The 18062-nt window shown below is 39.2% G+C and overlaps 1 protein-coding gene across 20 annotated transcripts in view; it reads right to left on the reverse strand.

The window, feature by feature from the left end:
- Nucleotides 1–18062, reverse strand: part of ESRRG (estrogen related receptor gamma) — a 481625-nt gene that overhangs the window by 154440 nt on the left and 309123 nt on the right. For 19 of the 20 annotated variants that reach the window (XM_082217701.1, XM_082217711.1, XM_082217706.1 and 16 more), the window contains one exon: nucleotides 1629–2044. In XM_082217701.1, coding sequence (XP_082073827.1) covers nucleotides 1629–2044 — 416 coding nt within the window. Of the gene's footprint in view, nucleotides 1–1628; nucleotides 2045–7097; nucleotides 7193–18062 lie in introns of those variants that run through there. The other variant, XM_082217703.1, reaches the window with a different exon arrangement.

Genomic DNA, 18062 nt, shown 5'->3' on the forward strand with positions numbered 1-18062 from the left:
TGGAGACCTCTGGCCCCACAGGGAACTCATTCATGCAACTGGTGTTTACAAAAGCAGCTTTCAGCTTTACTACCCACCAGTTGATAAGCAGCAAAGCCTCAGGCTTTAAAGTATTGCACAGGGCACAAAGCACCTGAATGGTGCTTTGAAATCCCAATGTCAAGACTTCAAAGTGCCCAGTCATTTGATGTCACTGTGATGTCAGCTGAATGATAGGTGGGCAGCCTGACCCACCTGTCAAATTTAGATGGCAAAGCTAGGATCCAATAGGGATCTGGCCTGCAAAGCCAAAAAGGTTGCCTACCCAAATATTAGTAAGATGCACATCAAAGGGTGGGGATATATGTGGAAATGTGGCCTAGGGAATTACAAGTCCCTGCATTCTCATGAGAGTTGGGAATGGGTTTACTTGTGGAGAAAGTCAAACTTATGCAGAAAGTGTTCCTGCTTCCCTTATTCACTCAGTTGTTTCTTTAAACAAAACCTGCAGCTACACATGACCACATTCTTTTCCATGCCTGGTATTCAAGGTAATATTCATCCCTTGTCTGCAGCCTCTCCAAACACAGATGCCTGGCTCCCCGTTTCCTTCACCCATGCCATTCAGCAAACTGATTAAACGTGTTTTGTTACTATTACAATTCATTGTGATGCTGTTTTTTCTATCCCCTTCCAAATGTCGATGGCACGGGAATAGTGGTTTCCTGACAGCTGGGCCAGATGCCCCAACACAGCTGAGTAGTTTTGTCTAAGCTGAGGGCTGGCCAGTTGCTAGGCAACTTTTGATCTAGCAACATGGAAAGCACTTCAATTATAACCATGCAAATAGTTGTCAGAAGGAGGAGACTGGTTTAATTGTTGCCAATAGTGCAGGTGGACTGAAGCCTGCATTTGCAGGTAGTCCTGCTGTGGGATCTTTCCTTGTAGCTACTGTAAATAATAGTGTTGGGAGGGGTGTTGTTACAGGTGAAAACTGACGTAGACAGACCAAACTCAGGCTATTAAGGCTTCTAACTCTGGAAACCAACACCTCCCATTTTGGGGATAAGGAGCACTATACTGCTTTAGGTTTAGTTTTTAATACAAATAGAAACAAAGCCAATAAAGGAGAATGTGCCTTAAATCAGCTCCAACTTTACCACTTTGTGCTTCAAAATGTGTGGCATGCTTCTAATGCAAAAGACAAGGTAGTGATTGGGAATCTGAGTGTGACCTTCCAGATACATTGGACTCCCACTTTCCATCCCAGTCAACATGGCCAAGGATTGGGGGTGATGGGAATTGTATTTCACCAACATCTCGAGGGCTGCAGGCTCCCCATCGCTGAGATAATGCATGGAATGCTGCTCTGAAAAGCTTCTTGACTTTCGGAGGTGGGTAAGACAGGAGGGTGGGAGAAGCAATTGCAATATATCTTTGCCTACCCTTTCACTGTCAAAATAAAGAAAAGTAGAGAGAATTAAATCAGGGAGTCCTCACTCCTATAAAGTTGCCTCCAGGTTCCACTGGAACATGGTATTTGGATGAGTGGACACAATAAATTGTAACAAAACAACTTCAGGAATAAAAAAGAGCAGGAAGGCGGATTTCTGCTTCTTTGGACCAGAGAAATGTAGTCAAGCACTGACCTTGAATTGTCCTCTTGAAGAAAGCCTTGCAGGCCTCACACGAAGCCACCCCATAGTGGTACCCTGATGCAATATCACCACACACCAAACACAGTCTTTTGGGCATTGAGTTCAGCATGTATTCACACTTGGTTTGTGAATCTTCAGCAATGGTACTGGAGCAGTCATCATATCGTTTCCTGACAGGACCATTACCCCCAAGACCTGGGGCAGAAGGATAGAGCGGTGGCGAATCTAGCCCATTCTGATGTCCATTCATGGTTGAACTGTAGCTCCCACTGGCGTCAGAGGAGCCACCAGGGCTGTGGTGATTGATGCTGTCCGTCAAGGAGGCGGGGCTCGATGGTTCCGTCTTGATATATGACGAACAGCTAGAATCAATGTGTCGATCCTTGCTTGACATTCTGCAGAGAAGCCTGAATTGTAAAGAGAGAGAGAGAGAGAAGTTTCTGTGCATTAAAGACAATGCTCTTTAAAGGCAGCACTGCAAGGGCTAAGGACCGCACATCATTCATTCATTAGTCAATACCTCTTGTTCTACATGAAGGTAATCAGCATAAGGGCATGACAGAGCTTTATCAAAGCCTTAGACAGGCAGTAAACAAAAACTTTAAAGAGACTGGATCCAGTTTATTCTTTGCTCTCTACTTCCCCCTTGCCAATTTTCCTTAAATCAACTCTCTAAATTCTAAACTGTCATCAAAGGTGACAATGAATTCAGCACCAGGCTTTTCCTAGAGCTTACCTCCCCATCCACCCACTCACTCACACCACTTGCAGTAACATACTAACAAAGGGAGCTAAAACTTTATATATATATATTTGATGAGCCAAATATTTTCCTCAGTAATTACTATTCGTCAGCATGTTTTATTAAACCATAACTGCATCCGTTATTGATTGAACCTTAAGAATCAGAGAGTAAATCATTTTTAGGAAGATTTTATACATACAGCTATTTAGTAATGGGTCATCTCAGTTTTCCGACAAATAATTAAGGTTTGACTCCTGTTTCACAAAATCTAAGGGGGATGATTCATCAGCTATAGCTGTTTATTACATTTTACCTATTATCTTAAGACTAGCCAATAATAACTGTGTAAGCACCCCATACACCTGCAAGTTCATATGAGGTAAGTAGGTTGTGGGGTTTGTTTGTATTTTTAATCTTTTGTTGGAAGTCGCCTAGAGTGGCTGGGAAAACCCAGCCAGATGGGTGGGGAATAAATAATAAATTATCATTATCGTATGTTTGTTTTTAATGGAGGAAATAGAGAGAAGTTGTACTTGCTAAAATATTTGATATTGTACCTAAAGGTGAACAGACATTTGAACTTGTGGATTGTCTCCCTGTCAAAGGAGTAAAAATTGCTCACTTTTTGCAAGTATGGTATGCAGCAAAATTACAATGTAATACTATGTGGTCTGCAACTGAAGAGACAAAGATGCGATGACAATTAGCATGTTAAGTAGACTCTTTGAAATTCTTCCAGGAATTCACTAAATGCCATTTCACCCATTAAGAAGAAGCTTGAGTGTAGCCATCGCTCCCTTACTAGTGTACCAATTTGATGCCTAAATCTAAGAGCTATTAAGTATGAAAGAGTCCCTAGAAACAAGGGACAACAGACTTCATAATATTTCCTGAGTAGTTACCAAACTTAAAAAGGTTTTATCTGATTAACTTTTTGATTTCAATATGTTAAATGCTAATCAATTAACTCATGCACATTTACATATTGTGATATCACAGCGAGGCCTTTTTATGATCATGAATGAAGATACTGAGATTTGGTCAGAAGAGTTTTCTTCTACTTAAGAGTATTCAGTTGAATTTGGGAAGGGAACAGAACTGTGACTGTTTTTAGCTGGCAGTGCTTTGGTTCTGTCCTCTCATTTAGCCAGCAGTCTTCCACTGTCATTTTCATCACAAACCTTTGCTAGTTTCAATAGAGTCAAGGGTTATGCTTAATTTGTCCTCCATGGAAGCAGCCCTGAAATCTTTTCCCAAGGCACAGCTGAGGCTGGGACGAGTATGCTCTGTCCCAAGTCTCACGTTGCTTTGCTCAAACATTTCAAAACACAAGTAAGAAGTTAAATATTGCTTGTGATTTTTCCTAATAAACTGGCATTTTATTTCTATTTTTAAAAAAGTTCCAATTGGTTACTCATAGGCACCAAGTTTGCTCATCCATGTTGTTGGATTAGAAGCTCACATCCCCTCTCACACTTGAGCAGTTCTCCCTTGTTCTTGTGGTTTAGAGAAGGTAAGAAACAGCAGCAATGTCCCATGCTGATTATTAATGTCTTCAGACTCAAACTCAATGAAAAGAGATGCCACCTGCCAGAGGACTCAGGGTGCGGACAGGGCAAGCATAAACAGAGACTGACTAGTAAGACAAACCCACATTTAGAAACTGAACATCCACACAGATCAATTTAAAAATGCAGCTTAAATAAAATAAGAATGCAGCTTAAATCCACAGAAAATGTAAAATGTTACATAGTTAGATCATCATATTAAAATTACATATATACTGCATTTGATCCCCAAACAGGAATAAGTTTTGGATGCACATGTACTTTTAACCTGTTTATAAAACACAAGCATGGGTAAACTTAGAGTCTATCTATTTGATTTTTTAACAAGCAGGACAACTGAGATCAATGCAACCAAAATAGATGGTTGGAGTAGGCAGCGACCAAAGCTGGAATTTTGGGGGGCAAATAACTTCTGTTAGTATCAAAACTCTAATTACTCTTTGCAAGGGAAGGAAGTCACAATTCTCAAAAGGACTTTATTCAACATAAGCCCACTGAGATTTGGAGTAAGTTTATCGTAATATCTGTCTCACTCTTTCTGATGCTTAGAACAGTTAGCTATTTTAAGAAAATATAAGCATAATACAAATATATGCATTTTAAGTTATAGAATACTTTTAAAAATTCCGTAATCTCTATCTATGTAACTCTTAGAGTCAAACTACATATGTCAGTGATGGCCAAACTTAGCCCTCCGGCTGTTTTGGGACTACAATTCCCATCATCCCTGACCACTGGTCCTGTTAGCTAGGGATGATGGGAGTTGTAGTCCCAAAACAGCTGGAGGCCCTGCTGCAGCAGCTTTGACAGTTGTCCCTCCAAGCTACTACTGGCACTGGAAAGCATCCATTGGTGCCAATGGGAGCTTTCCTCTCATTGCCAATACAAGCTTTTGGGAGTAGAGTAATTCTTGCTGGAACCATAGCAAGGGTGAAGAGGCAAATTTCCAATACCCATATGTTGGGTGCCACTCTTCCCAAAGAAACCTGCAGCTGCTATTTGCATTTTTTAAAAAAGGTTCATGGAACTACAAGTTTGCATCAGTTTGACCCTTTGCCACCAGAAGCAAGAACTCTAGAACACATAAAGGCTTAAACTTTGATGGAGATTCTCTGGGAGAAGGTAGTTCCAGAGGTGAGTGGCAGCCACAGACAATATTTCTTTACATGCCCTTGTAGTTTGAAACTGGAGCACTTATAGTAGACAGACTTCCCACCCTCTGCCCCCAAGTGGATTGACAACTAAAAGAACTTGGGCAAAATAAATCACAGCTGACAATGTAAATATTGAGAATTCTGTTACTAGTCAAAAGAAAAGTTTGCCTTGAAGATCTAAAAGCCATTAGACAAATATCTGAGTGACTATTACTATTACAATGATAAAGATAAGTAAAATAATTATAGTACCCTATAAGACAGAAAGCTTTTTTTAAAACAACAACAACAACAACAACCAGGAGGGGACCCTGTCTTTTCTTCTGCATCTGCTGCCTTGTATTTTCTATTGTTAATGGATGTCATAATTAATAAATAGCTCTCTTGACTCTCACCTTCCACTCCTGGCTAAGCACTTTTCTCAAGTCCACATTTGAAAGAAAGTGGATCAGTGCTGACTTACGGCAACTCTATGAATTCCTTTTAATTTAGAGTACTTATACAACTGCTCAACTTTTTACCTTATAATTACTGGATAGCTCTCACATACATTATGATCTGTGACTGAAATGAGAAGTTATACAGGTAGTAAAACACGGCCTTTCCCCCCACGGCACCAGCCCCATATCCCAACATATATTTTATTTAACTGTGAGAGAATTGTTTGAAAATTTAATCATAATCTACCAATAACAAACAGATAAATAACTATATGACTTTTAGAAGACACCTGAAGGCAGTCCTGTACAGGGAAGTTTTTAATGGCTGATGTTTTATTGTGTTTTTAATATTTTGTTGGGACATGCGCAGAGAGGCTGGGGCAACCCACTCAGATGGGTGGCATATCAATATGATGATGATCTAATGAAATAAGATATCAGGGTTATAACTGCTGCAGACTGTAGTTATTTCTTAGCCATGCAGTACTTGGTGATTAGTCCACAGAGTTTGCCAGAAAGTCGTTTCAATGAAGTATTTGATCAAGTTGCAGCTCATTCTGGCACCATCCATACAATGTCACAGATGGTGCTTCCCCCTTCTTACTATAACTCCTCTCTGTTGTGATTTCACAAAAAGTTATTGAAGTATAGCTTGCAGAATTACCTTTAATTTACAAGTGTGGTTTTGCAACTCCAGTAAATTGCACACTGATTAACTTCCCAAATACATACTGGTACCTGTTCTCTTTTCCCATGCCCATGATGTCAGAACCAAAATATTAGCCATCATCTTAGAAAGAACAAGATGTCATCAACATGGGACCTGGTAATTATTAAGACTACAAACTCACAGTATCTTTGAAGTTGTGATTTCTTAGTACAGTGGTACCTCGGGTTACAAACTTAATTTGTTCCGGAGGTCTGTTCTTAACCCGAAACCATTCTTAACCTGAGGTGCGCTTTTGCTAACGGGGTCTCCCCCCACCCCCCATTATTTCCGTTCTCATCCTTGGGCAAAGTTCTCAACCTGAGGTACTATTTCCGGGTTAGTGGAGTTTGTAACCCAAAGTGTTTGTAAGCTGGAAAATTTGTAACCTGAGGTACCACTGTACTAACTTAAGTTTTATCTGACCATGATTATGGCTGCAGGTGCAGGCAGGTTCAAAATCAACAACCACCACTGCACAGAAAGGAAAAAGGAACACAAATTATGTCAATGGATGAAAACTTGGCTTAGTTCCCAGGAGAATAGGACCAAACATGACTCAAAACAAGGTAGATGGTGCAACTAAGGATATTTTTTGTTGTCATTGTTAATTATTATAAGGAAGAACACAGGGAGGAAGGAGAATCAATGTCTGGAATAACTAAGTGGAACAAAATGTTGCAATGTTGAACATGGGTGCTTCTGTTCAAGGTTCCAGCTACCACTGTGCCAAAGCTTGTATTCCAATTTCCTGAAAGCTGTTTTTCCCTGCAGATAAAGCTTCCATTTTTCTGCCTCTTTTGCAGGGCGTACACACATAATTCAGTGAGTGCAGTGTTGAGCTTACCTTATTGTTGTGAGGTGGCCAATTGTGGTGTATGTATTTTTCTTTCCATTAAACATTTCTCCATGCAGCTTCCCCAGCTGCCTGCACTTTCTGATCTGAAAAAGCCCATGGAAGGAGTTACCTCATGATGTCTTCCACCGGGCATCAAATGAAGGAAGCCAGGGAGGCTGGCTACTCAGCACCTCAGAGGAATACATTTGCTGACTTTGTTTTTTGAAGAGAACTCCTTTCTTTTACCTTTTAAAAAATATTTTCACACTGATTTCTTTAAAAACCTAAAAGTCTTCACTCTTTAAAAACAGAGAGCAACACTTCTCAGAGACATAGCAAGCAGTCTCCCTACCTTCCCATGCTTGCTGGAAAGGAAGTCAAGAAGATGATGAAGTTTTCAGGAAGATTGGGCACCTGGGAAGGCTGCATGGCAGAGAGTGCCAAAGATTATTTGTGAATGTAATGAGGCACTCGGTCACAAATATCCCTTGACCATCTTAAAAACAAATTAAGCACAGCAACAAATCAATGCAGTTCACCTGTGACAATTTCACTCAAATTTTCTTTACCTTTTGATAATTTAATGTAATTTATTTTTATCAATTGGTGGAGTTTTTTCATTTTTAAAGAGAAAATTTTGGCACATACTACTTCCATGTAGGGCAATCCACTCCCACCCCGATGTTTTCCATTTTTCCTTTCTACCTGCTATGGTCACTGAGTGAGCTCAGTCCTCGTTTCCCACATATTGGGAAGGGTTGCCCAATTAGGTTTCAACTTTGCTACAATAGAGTTAGCACTCATCACTTGAGTCCACTATTGCTGGGCAGATTTTAATTTTTTTAAAAGACCTCTAAAGGAAAACAGTTGCTTCCTAATTACTACTTAGCTCATTACACTGAAGACGCACTGGTGCCACAATTACCATATTCCAAAAAACTAGTTCAACCTTAATTCCCTCTTTCTCTGTGTGCATGATTTTCTGAAGCTCTTTTATGCAAGCCTGAAATATTCACAACTGTCTATAATTCAATTGTCAGCCGGTGATTTTTATTCTAGACCTCACTTCAATCTTAAATTAGAGGCACTAAAATTCACATTAACTCTAAGAGGAATGTAGTGAATAGGACTTTATTTCAAAAGAACACCTTTTTGTCAGAAAGAGCTATTCTCAAGATGATGGCTTTATCTGCATTCAAAGTCCAATTCCACATTGTGCTGTTAATACAGATTTTTTTTTTTTTAGGTCACAGCAGATTAATAAAAATCTAAATGTAGTTAACGTTTACAATGAGAAATTACATGTGTCATATTTAAGTGTACAATATTTATTTTAAAGCCATGGTAGGATTATTTTCCTCTTTATTATTGTTTTTATTCAATTGGCTGGTAACTCCAATTGTTCTTCAGGTGTACCTAAGGGCTGAGCCCATCTTGCAGAAAGGATGGTGGACATTTGTAGGGCAAATGCATGAAAAAGCAGCTTGTGAAGTGTCACATATATGCATGTTTGTTTTTGTTTTTTCTGAGAGAAGGTACGTTAAGCAAACAACCTGGAGATTACACCTCTTTTCTCTGTCAAGAAATACAGGTAATTTTCATATATAAGTAAATATATAGGGATGCCTTTCTATACTAGAGATTCTTTTTTTAAAAAAAATGCTTATCCCTTTTTATTACAGAAAAGTGTCTGGTCACAGCCCCATAGACTGGGATGTGGAGTAGGGTTAATTTGAAGTAAAGTAGATCTTTTATCTGTGTAATGAGAGTTTACAGCCTCCAAATACATACCAAGACAGTTAGCAACCTCCCCTACTTAAATCCCTACAACAAACAAAATACTGATATTGCATGCCACAGCACATTTCTAAATTTTCTTAATAAAAGCTGCTAAAGATTTTAGTTTTTCACTTTGATAGCTATGATGAATGGCCACTGGTCACTATAAGGCTAGGGCCAAGAAACCCATTGAGCAAGTCAATTTTGAAATTAATTAAACACACATGCAAGAGGACAGAGCTCAGCAGATGCATAATCCCTTTTTTCAGCCAGGTTCTTATGGAATACTAGGAATATTAAGCGTGCTGGCTCACAGCTTTATTCTCATTATGTGGCAGTAAGTTCCACTGAAATCACTTAATTCCATAAAACATATTTAGCATTTGGCTAGTAAAAAAAACAACACAACCCAATTTCCAGGAAAGCACAATGAAAATGGACCAGAGTTTTAGCTATAGTGCTGTAGCTATTTGGGTCAAAGTTTTGCAATAATCCTGGACAAACTGTTTCAATTTTCAAAGGACTACTCTCTCTAGAATCTTACAAGGAAACGATATTCAATTAAAATGAATCCAACTTCTAGGTTGGTGTTTTTAGGATTGGGCGTAAATTACAGAACAATACCATTATTTTTACTTCTATAGCATGATCAATATATATTAGGGATGTGGCTGTCCAGATATTGAATTCCATCTCCCATCAGCCGCAGTCAGCACTGCCAGCGTCAAGAATTATGGAGTTGTAGGCCAACAACATCTGGAGGCCCATAGGTTTCCCCCTCCTGATATACATAGTGGGTGATACTCAGTTGTGTGTTTTCAGGAGCAGAACATACTTCCACTCATGCAACAGGACTTCCCCTTCCTCTCCTCCCGACCCCCTGCAGCCCCAAAGCAGCAACAAATCAGCTAAGCAGGCTTGGAATGGTGTGCATGTGGATATCAGCGTTTTATAGTGTTTCATAATCAAATAAACCTCTTCCTCTCAAACCAGGTATCTGTTTCTAGTGAGCTTCCAATTTAAACTTTGACAAGGAAGGCAGAACTCGAATCCGGTTCCTTTTCTTTTGAAATCTGGTCTTTAATAACAAAACCATTAGTTTCCTCACATATACCTGTGGCCTCCATTGCAAAAGATTTTATGACCCTAAAAGTACAATCAGTGCTTTAGCAAAGCCAGCAAAACCCAGAAATCATTTGTATATTCTTTTTCTGACTATAAATGAGAATAAATATTTGTGTGGAAGGAAACCCAAACACATTGCTCCCCCTTCTCCGACACCCAAGTCACCTCAAGACTCTCTCGCACAAGCTCTCGTTACTGAGTTGAGTTACAATCTCAGCTGAGCTATTTTACAATGAGCACTTTTTTCTGCCTCAGCTAATTGCACTCTAGCAAAGTGGCAAAATGTGAATCACTTAGCAGGAAAATGGGCACCAGCTGCTATTGTCAGAGAATGGCAACGCCGAAGAAAAGGAAAGCGACTGAATGAAGTGTCATGTCAGAAATCAACGGTGCAACGTGTGATTTGAGAAAACATGACTACTTTACAGAGACAGGGTGTCATTATGGCATCACTGTAATACGATGCTTTGACAACTGCTGCGTCTAACATATCATCATTGCATTAAGGTGCACTGGCTTAGTTGGAAAAGGAATAGAAAAGGATATTTTTCCCTTTTAATAAGAAATATCTTGAGGTGTGCCTGGTTAACCTAATGGAAGAGACCATTAATAGTAAAATAATCAGAAGTAATTCTGGCCTATATAAATGACAGTCAAAAGCGTATTTCATTACTTTAAATAACATCTGCACAGAGATTAATAAGAAGCAATTTGCAACTAAAAATAGGCTTTTTTCTTATTTTGTCTGTAAAATTTACTTCCATCGTCTTGAAAATTTATGTTGCTTTTGTTCTTGGGGGGAGAGCCTACAACATCCCTTGTCACCAACTGCAGTGAAGGAAGAAGTGGTAAAGAAAGAGATATCCCTTCACAGTAATAGCCATGCTGCAGATAACTGGCGGGGGGGGGGGGAATGTGTCACAGAAAAAGGACACACAGTGAAGAAAATGTTTGAAAACCTATCCTCTTGACCCTGTTCTCTCCTTCCTCTTCTTCTATTAAATATAGTGCACTAACTTAATGTGGGAGCACTTCCAAGCAAATTGCTCCCCAAATAAATAAAAAACCCAAGGAAATAGTGTGCACACAAGGACCATCTTAAAAAAGCATTGACGAATCAATCTCTCAAAAATGGGAAAAGAAATGAAATGGTCCTGGTGACATCACATGATTCTGCAAACGAGGACTATATTACAACACACAAGGATTAAATCAGAAGCAGTAAATGCAAACCAGCATAATTTATCTTGCGTTAATTTCCTTGGGTCTATTCCAATTCAAAGTAAGCACCCCTTGTTTATAGTTCTAAATACTATATGTAGGCAAGTGGCAAATCGATAAAACTATTAAATGCATAATAATACCATGTAATTATATACAGGATGTTTTGCATAATTAACTGGCTGAGGTGTTCATTGATATAATGGCTATTTAGGTAGTTGAGAGCAACCTGTAAGTCTATAAAACACACACATTTTATATGAATTAAGGCTACACAGAAACCTCTTGTCCTAATCATCTAAATCGGGCTCTGGCATTATATGACAGAGAGAATGTATGTGCCTTTCTTTCCTGCCAAGTCCAAATCAATTCTTATGGCATTACTCTATAACTAACATGATATTTCACTAGTAATCACCATTACCCTGATGACTTTTAAGTAATGTAATAATTGAAAAAATACACTTGGATTAAACAAACTACTGCTATTTAATCAATATTATTGAGACAAACTAAGTGTTTTAACAAGTCTGTATATATGCACTAATGCAGCTTTAATTAAATGTGTCTTTAGACATGCACTGTTTCTGCAGTAGACAAAGCTGATGGATCTTTAAAGGCCATGACATGCTGCTAGATTTTTGCTTGTGGGGTCGACATTAGCAGCACTGGCAGGCAGTGGAAGGTAAATGTTCTTCTACCACCCAAAACGAAACAAAACAAGATTACATGGCCTCATGCCCTTGACAGGTATGTGAGTGAGAGACATTAAAATTAAGTCACTTTTCAGTATGTCCTACACATGTAGATATGACATGTGTTATTGTTTTTTTAAAAAATTCAAAGGTAAGGAAAATATACAGTATTTGAAAAAACTAAAATAGTAGTATCAATTTTCACATGTATGTGTGTATGTGTGGTTTTTTTTTTATTTGAATACACACACAGAGAGAGAATTCAGCTGTAACAATTTCATGTACTACTAAGAAACATTCTCTTAAGCTTTTTGAGAAAAAACCCAAATAACTAATTTCTACAAGTATCAAGTCTTTCAAAAAGAAGTAGGGCTCAACACAGGGATGTGCATTTGTATTCAGACAATTTGGTGTTCAGGCTCTCAAAATGAATGTTGACAATTGATGACCAGAAGTGGATGACAGTTAACTTTAAAACCTGCCAGTGTCCAAAATGATTTTTTGTTTTAAGGGGTGATAACTTGTAAGTGTATTTGCATTTTTGCACGCACACACATACATATATGAAAACATATGCACATCCCTTGCCATGAAAGGAATTTAATTTTCCCCATGCCCTTGTTTTTAAAGTCCTCTTTTTAAAAAACCAACACAGTGCTGTGACACCAACAATGTCACTCATTTTTTTAAAAAAACCCATAATATTTTTTGTAGGTTTCATGACTTCTACTTTTCAGTCATTATTCTTGGTCTTTTAGATTTTGAGAAACCCTGTCATATTCAGGACAGAAGCTTTTAATATCAAGCAAAATTGCAGCTTCCCCAAACAAGGAGTTACATTTTTAAAAATTGGGAGGCTAAATATTTCCACAGCAGCTCTGAATAAAAAAAACAACACTCTGCTTACCCCTGCAATACAGCTTATACATAGGAAGCAGACTGGGGATCTATATAAAAATGAGACATAAAAATGAGTATAAAACTAGCCCATGCTCAAAAGAACACAACATATTAAGAGTTATTGGTGGGAGGTGCAAACCTAGTCACTCCTGAATCTGTTTAAGATTCGTGCCTCAATTACAATATGCCATAAAGCGAAACTAAAGTAAAAATAGTGGACATGTAGAATCATAGTTCCTAAAATTATAGTTAAACCATAGCTTAGAAATGTAATAGCTGTGAAATTCTATTTTTCCTATTTCCATTTCAATATTTCACATTGAATTTTTTAGTCAAGGCATGAGTCACTCACATCCGATTACATGCTAAAATATGACAGGAAAACAGAGCCCAGTTCGCAGCTAGGAAAAAGATTTCATATTTGTAAGAGTCAATCCTGCACCTTTTTGAATAAAGCAGTTCAACTTTCCAAGGCATTCAGGTACCAAAGAGTGTTCCAATCCTTCCATAACATTTCGATTGTGTACGGCATTATAAAAATAGTCCTCTGGATAAAGTGTTGGGGAGAAAATGGTGGGGTGTGTGGTCCACAATGCTCAGCAAGAGACTCATTCTAGTCTCTTGGATAATGACAAACCCTGGATAAGGACAAGATTTTTTTTGGGGGGGGGAGAAAACCAACAGTACTTTATTCAGATCCACCCCAGCAGCAGAACACAGTCATGCCACCTTCCTTTGATGCATTGCCAGTCAAAAGGCTACAGATAAGGGAAGGGTTCTTTAGCGAGTCAACCATCCAAAGAGGTGGATCCTAACACACTTTAGGTCTGGCCCACATACACAAATCCTCAGTCAGCTCTAGCTTCATAGAGAGACAACACTTCTTGGAGTGGCTTCAGCACGGATCACTGGAGCTGTCCAAGGTCCTTTTCTAGCTACTCTCCACTTGACCAGGCACTGTTAGCTTTCCCTGCAAGCCTCAAGTTCCCATGGAACTTGACAGGTGGCTATATCACCTTAGGACACCTTCCCCTCCACAAGCTTCATGTTGCTTGGCTGTGGGGTGGGACTATCAGGGCAGACTGAAATGGGTACTATTCTGCTTCATTAAAAAGGGGGGTCTGGTCTTGGCAGAGGTTCAGCAGATCGTTTTGCCACCTGATCTTTACTTCCAATATCTGGTCCGGCTGTTATGTAATGTTCGTGGCATCACAACCTGTGCATTAGCCACGGACCATAGAGTTTTGCTGGAGGCGAGTGGGGAACAAAAGAAATCACCACTTAAAGGATATTGAGATTTGGACACATCAGCCAGTCTACAATGGATGCCAGACACAGCCCAACATCGGAGCCTATAGGAAGCATGAGCAGGCCATGGCATATAATGCCTTATGCCTCTTTTCCTCCTTTGTTTGTCCAGCAGGGTTAGTCTCTTCCTGGGGCCACTCAGCTGTCAGCAGCATTGCAGGGCCAAATGGCTTCACAGCAAATTCATGGAAGCTGTAAGCAAGAAAGCTTTGGCCCGTTTTCAACCAACCTTGGTCTGTCTCCCATCTCTCCCCAGGCACACTGTTTCACTTAGCAACTCCCCATCCCGCCCCTCTCTCCCACACACCTGGAGAAAGCACAATTTTTAAGGAATATTATAATCAAAAACTATATTCTGAGGTATGTGTTCTTCTTAAAGCTGACTGAAATAGTAGAAAGAAAGTCAGCACTGCATTCAGTCCAGAAAACAAAATAAAGATACTACAAAAATAACGGAAGATTTGTTCCAGGACGTAACAGGCTTTTCAAATAAGGATTATATTGAAGTGATTACAACATCAAAAGCAGTTACTTGTGCCAGTCACAAATCTGGTGCTATGGATCATAAGTGCCTACTGTTTGTCTGTCATTTTCAAAAGGAATAAGAAAGAAGCAATAAAAGAAAGGAGAAAATATAGCCAAGAATCTCTAAACAGACTCAAGAGTCCATCTTTTTAAAAATGATTGCTACAATATATTCATTGAAATTATTCTACTCAAGTTGATTTTATCAGTGATCTGACTTAATGATTTCTGCTGTGTCTCTTAGAACTATAAGCTGGGTGTGAATAAATGTCTTCACACAAACAGGTGTGTTTATCTCACAAAGCCTTTTTGCAGACGACACAGAAAACTAACTTTTTAATCTCAATATAAAAAGCAGTTTAAACCAACAATAAATAACTGTGCTATCCATTGAAGAAAAAGTTTAGGCAGGAAAAAAATATGTGTCTCCCTCCAGCTGATCCCAATTTCTTCCCCCAATCCCTTTGCCCCATGTCCTCATTCTCAAAAGAGAAAAAGGAGGAAGAATAGCACTTGGCAAGTTGTGAAATGACAGTTTTCCTGCAATCAACGTTTAAGTGAATGTTTGTCCCAGTGTGTTACACCATGCTGTCAGCTAGCAGCAGGGAGTCGGTGAGTTGTTACTACATTTGATTTGACTGCCAGTAGGAAGCTTTATTTCCACCAACTGTTAGTTGCCAGCTCTAAGGATCTTGTCTTCACTTCTTGAAAGAGGATTTCTCTCTCTGTCTCCCCCCTCCCCAAATACTCTGTTTCATTTTTGTTCCCCTAGCTTCGGAGAAGTCTGCCATTCACCAAGATTATGCAGCCCACTCCAGCCAAATGCAAACTTGCCATATTAAATGCAATAAGTGAATTATATTATTAAGCACACCAGAGGGCTGAATTTGAAATCTACTTTCCAGGGGAGTGATGGGAGAGATCCATTTACATAAACAAATAGATTGTCTGGAATTACATTCTGATCTCTGAAGAAAAAAAGATCTGGGATCAAAGACATTACAAATAGCTCTACAATAATTTTGGCAATTTATTAAGCTCTTCGCAGATCTGGCAAGAGCACTGAGTGCTACTTTTAAAGGCTTCTTTGTAAAACTAAAACAAAAAAAACGACACTAACTTTAGCAGTCATTTGCAATTCTTTCTCCTTACACAATAATGATTCAGATAATTAAGAACTAATTAGAATGGATCTGACAACAACTTCTAACAATGAAAAGCATCTTTAGGAAAATGGTAGCATATGCGTCAGTGTGGGGGAAAAACAAACTCCTATGAGACTGGCTAAGAATTCAGCCTGAATGGAAAAGTAATTAACACTAAAGAGCTATAACTGTAATTAAAGAAAATTTCATTAAAGGGAGACAGGTGATCCTGCTTTCCTAAATATGACAAGGTGCTGTATAAAAATAAAATAGAAGTCGGTTTCAGTGAGTGGAGCGGGAAAGCCATGTCTTTAACCAGATCAAATTCTCAAAATTGGCTGTCAAGACGGGATTGTTGTGATTTATACCCGTCTATCAAGTGCATGAAAGAGAAAGACCAAGAGAAAAAGAGGCAAGCTGCTGTCGCTTCCATTTGCAAAGCACCTTTAATTTCCAATGCACACCATCTGTTAACAAATCTAATTCATATTCTCTCCCCCCACTTTAATCTGATTTAGTTCTGTAATACTAATTCTTCCACTACCCTTATGAACATGGCTCTCAAGGAAAAGCTTTGCTTCTGGGTTGGTAAGAAATTGAATATTATACAGTTAAGGTTCTGGTGACTTAAGTGAAGCATGCTCTCCATTAAAATGCACTCCTGGTAAAGGGATTTGTTTCCACCCAATGCAGAGATATGGAATTTCTCGCATTTGGAAAGGGGAGGAGGAGAGAGAGAAGAGAAAACCAAAAGGGAATAAAAATGATGATAGGAAAGTAGGCTGGGGACATGAAAGCAGAGGTTGTCATAAAATACAATTGTTGTCAAGTTTAGTCACTTTCAGTACTAGCTATAAAATCACTTTGTCATGGTCTCATACAGAAAGCTTGAAATTGTATTTTTGTTACAGGAACCAAAATGAGCTGAGGGTATAATAATTTGACATGAGGGTGTGTGTGTGTGGGGGGGAATATTTCCTTCAAAAAGTGTAAAGTGCAAATTCACCCAAGGTAGTGTAATGAGAGAGAAAATGGTTTGTTTTGGGGTTGTTGTTTTTTGTTAAAACTGCTGCTAGAGCAAGACAAAATGCACATTGCATCCAATTTCCTACCCATGTATGTGGAAGTAGTGATATGTATTAAGAGCTAGTTCAGAAGCCAAGGAAGCAAGTTAGAATCCATGATGTTTTCCTTATCACCTCTACAGCCACAGCCAACCCCATAGAAATAGCTCTCCAACCTTCTATAAGCTGACCATGTGGGAATTATTTGAGGACTCTTCCTGTTATCTGCTTTTCTTTCACTGGTCTAGGGGATAATAATTCAATCTCAGGGAGGATAAGATGTTTAGCTACTGACCAGAGCTTTTTAGAGGGAGAGGTGAAGCAAATGGAACTACAGTGGTACCTCGGGTTACATATGCTTCAGGTTACATACGCTTCAGGTTACAGACTCCGCTAACCCAGAAATAGTACCTCGGGTTAAGAACTTTACCTCAGGATGAGAATAGAAATCGTGCTCTTGCGGCACGGCGGCAGCAGGAGGCCCCATTAGCTAAAGTGGTACCTCAGGTTAAGAACAGTTTCAGGTTAAGAACGGACCTCCAGAACAAATTAAGTACTTAACCTGAGGTACCACTGTAGATAGAAGAGAGCCAGCCCTTTCATTAGGGGTTATTTGATGAAAGCGTAGATTGGGAAGGCAAGCTGAGGCAAATTCAAGAAAGGTAAATAAAGTATCTTCCAAAAGACAAGCAAATAGCAAGATTGTTAGGTATGAGGGACCAGGGGGAGTCTTGCAATGATAAAGAACAAAGCAAGATCAGGCAAGGTTCTGTCAAGTTATAGAATCTGAGCTGGGGTGGGGACAGTGATAAATCACATCAAGGAGATGTATAGCAGAGAGGCGTGTGTGTGTGTGTGTGTGTGTGTGTGTGTGTAGAAGATCCCTGGTTTAATCCTGAAATTTCTGGTGAAAGGGATCAGGGAGTGGTTGATGAGAAAGATCTCTGAATGAAACTCTGGAGAACTGCTTCCCTGTCAGAGTAAGCCAATATGAGGCTAGATGGACAAATAGGCTTACTCAGTGTAAAGTAGTTCTCCATGCTCCTACATCCAGAGAAAGAGACGGGACAGTCACAGAAGGGCTTTTTCATAGAGATGCAATTGCTATGAAGAAACATGTTTCAAGTCACAGGAGATCTCCCAGATCTCCAGTTCAACTTTCCATTGCACATGTCCCAAACAGTTGCTGAGTGTATTGCAAAGAATACTGGA

The sequence above is a fragment of the Podarcis vaucheri genome (genome assembly GCF_965113315.1).
Source record: "Podarcis vaucheri genome assembly, chromosome: 3".
NCBI lineage: Eukaryota > Metazoa > Chordata > Lepidosauria > Squamata > Lacertidae > Podarcis > Podarcis vaucheri.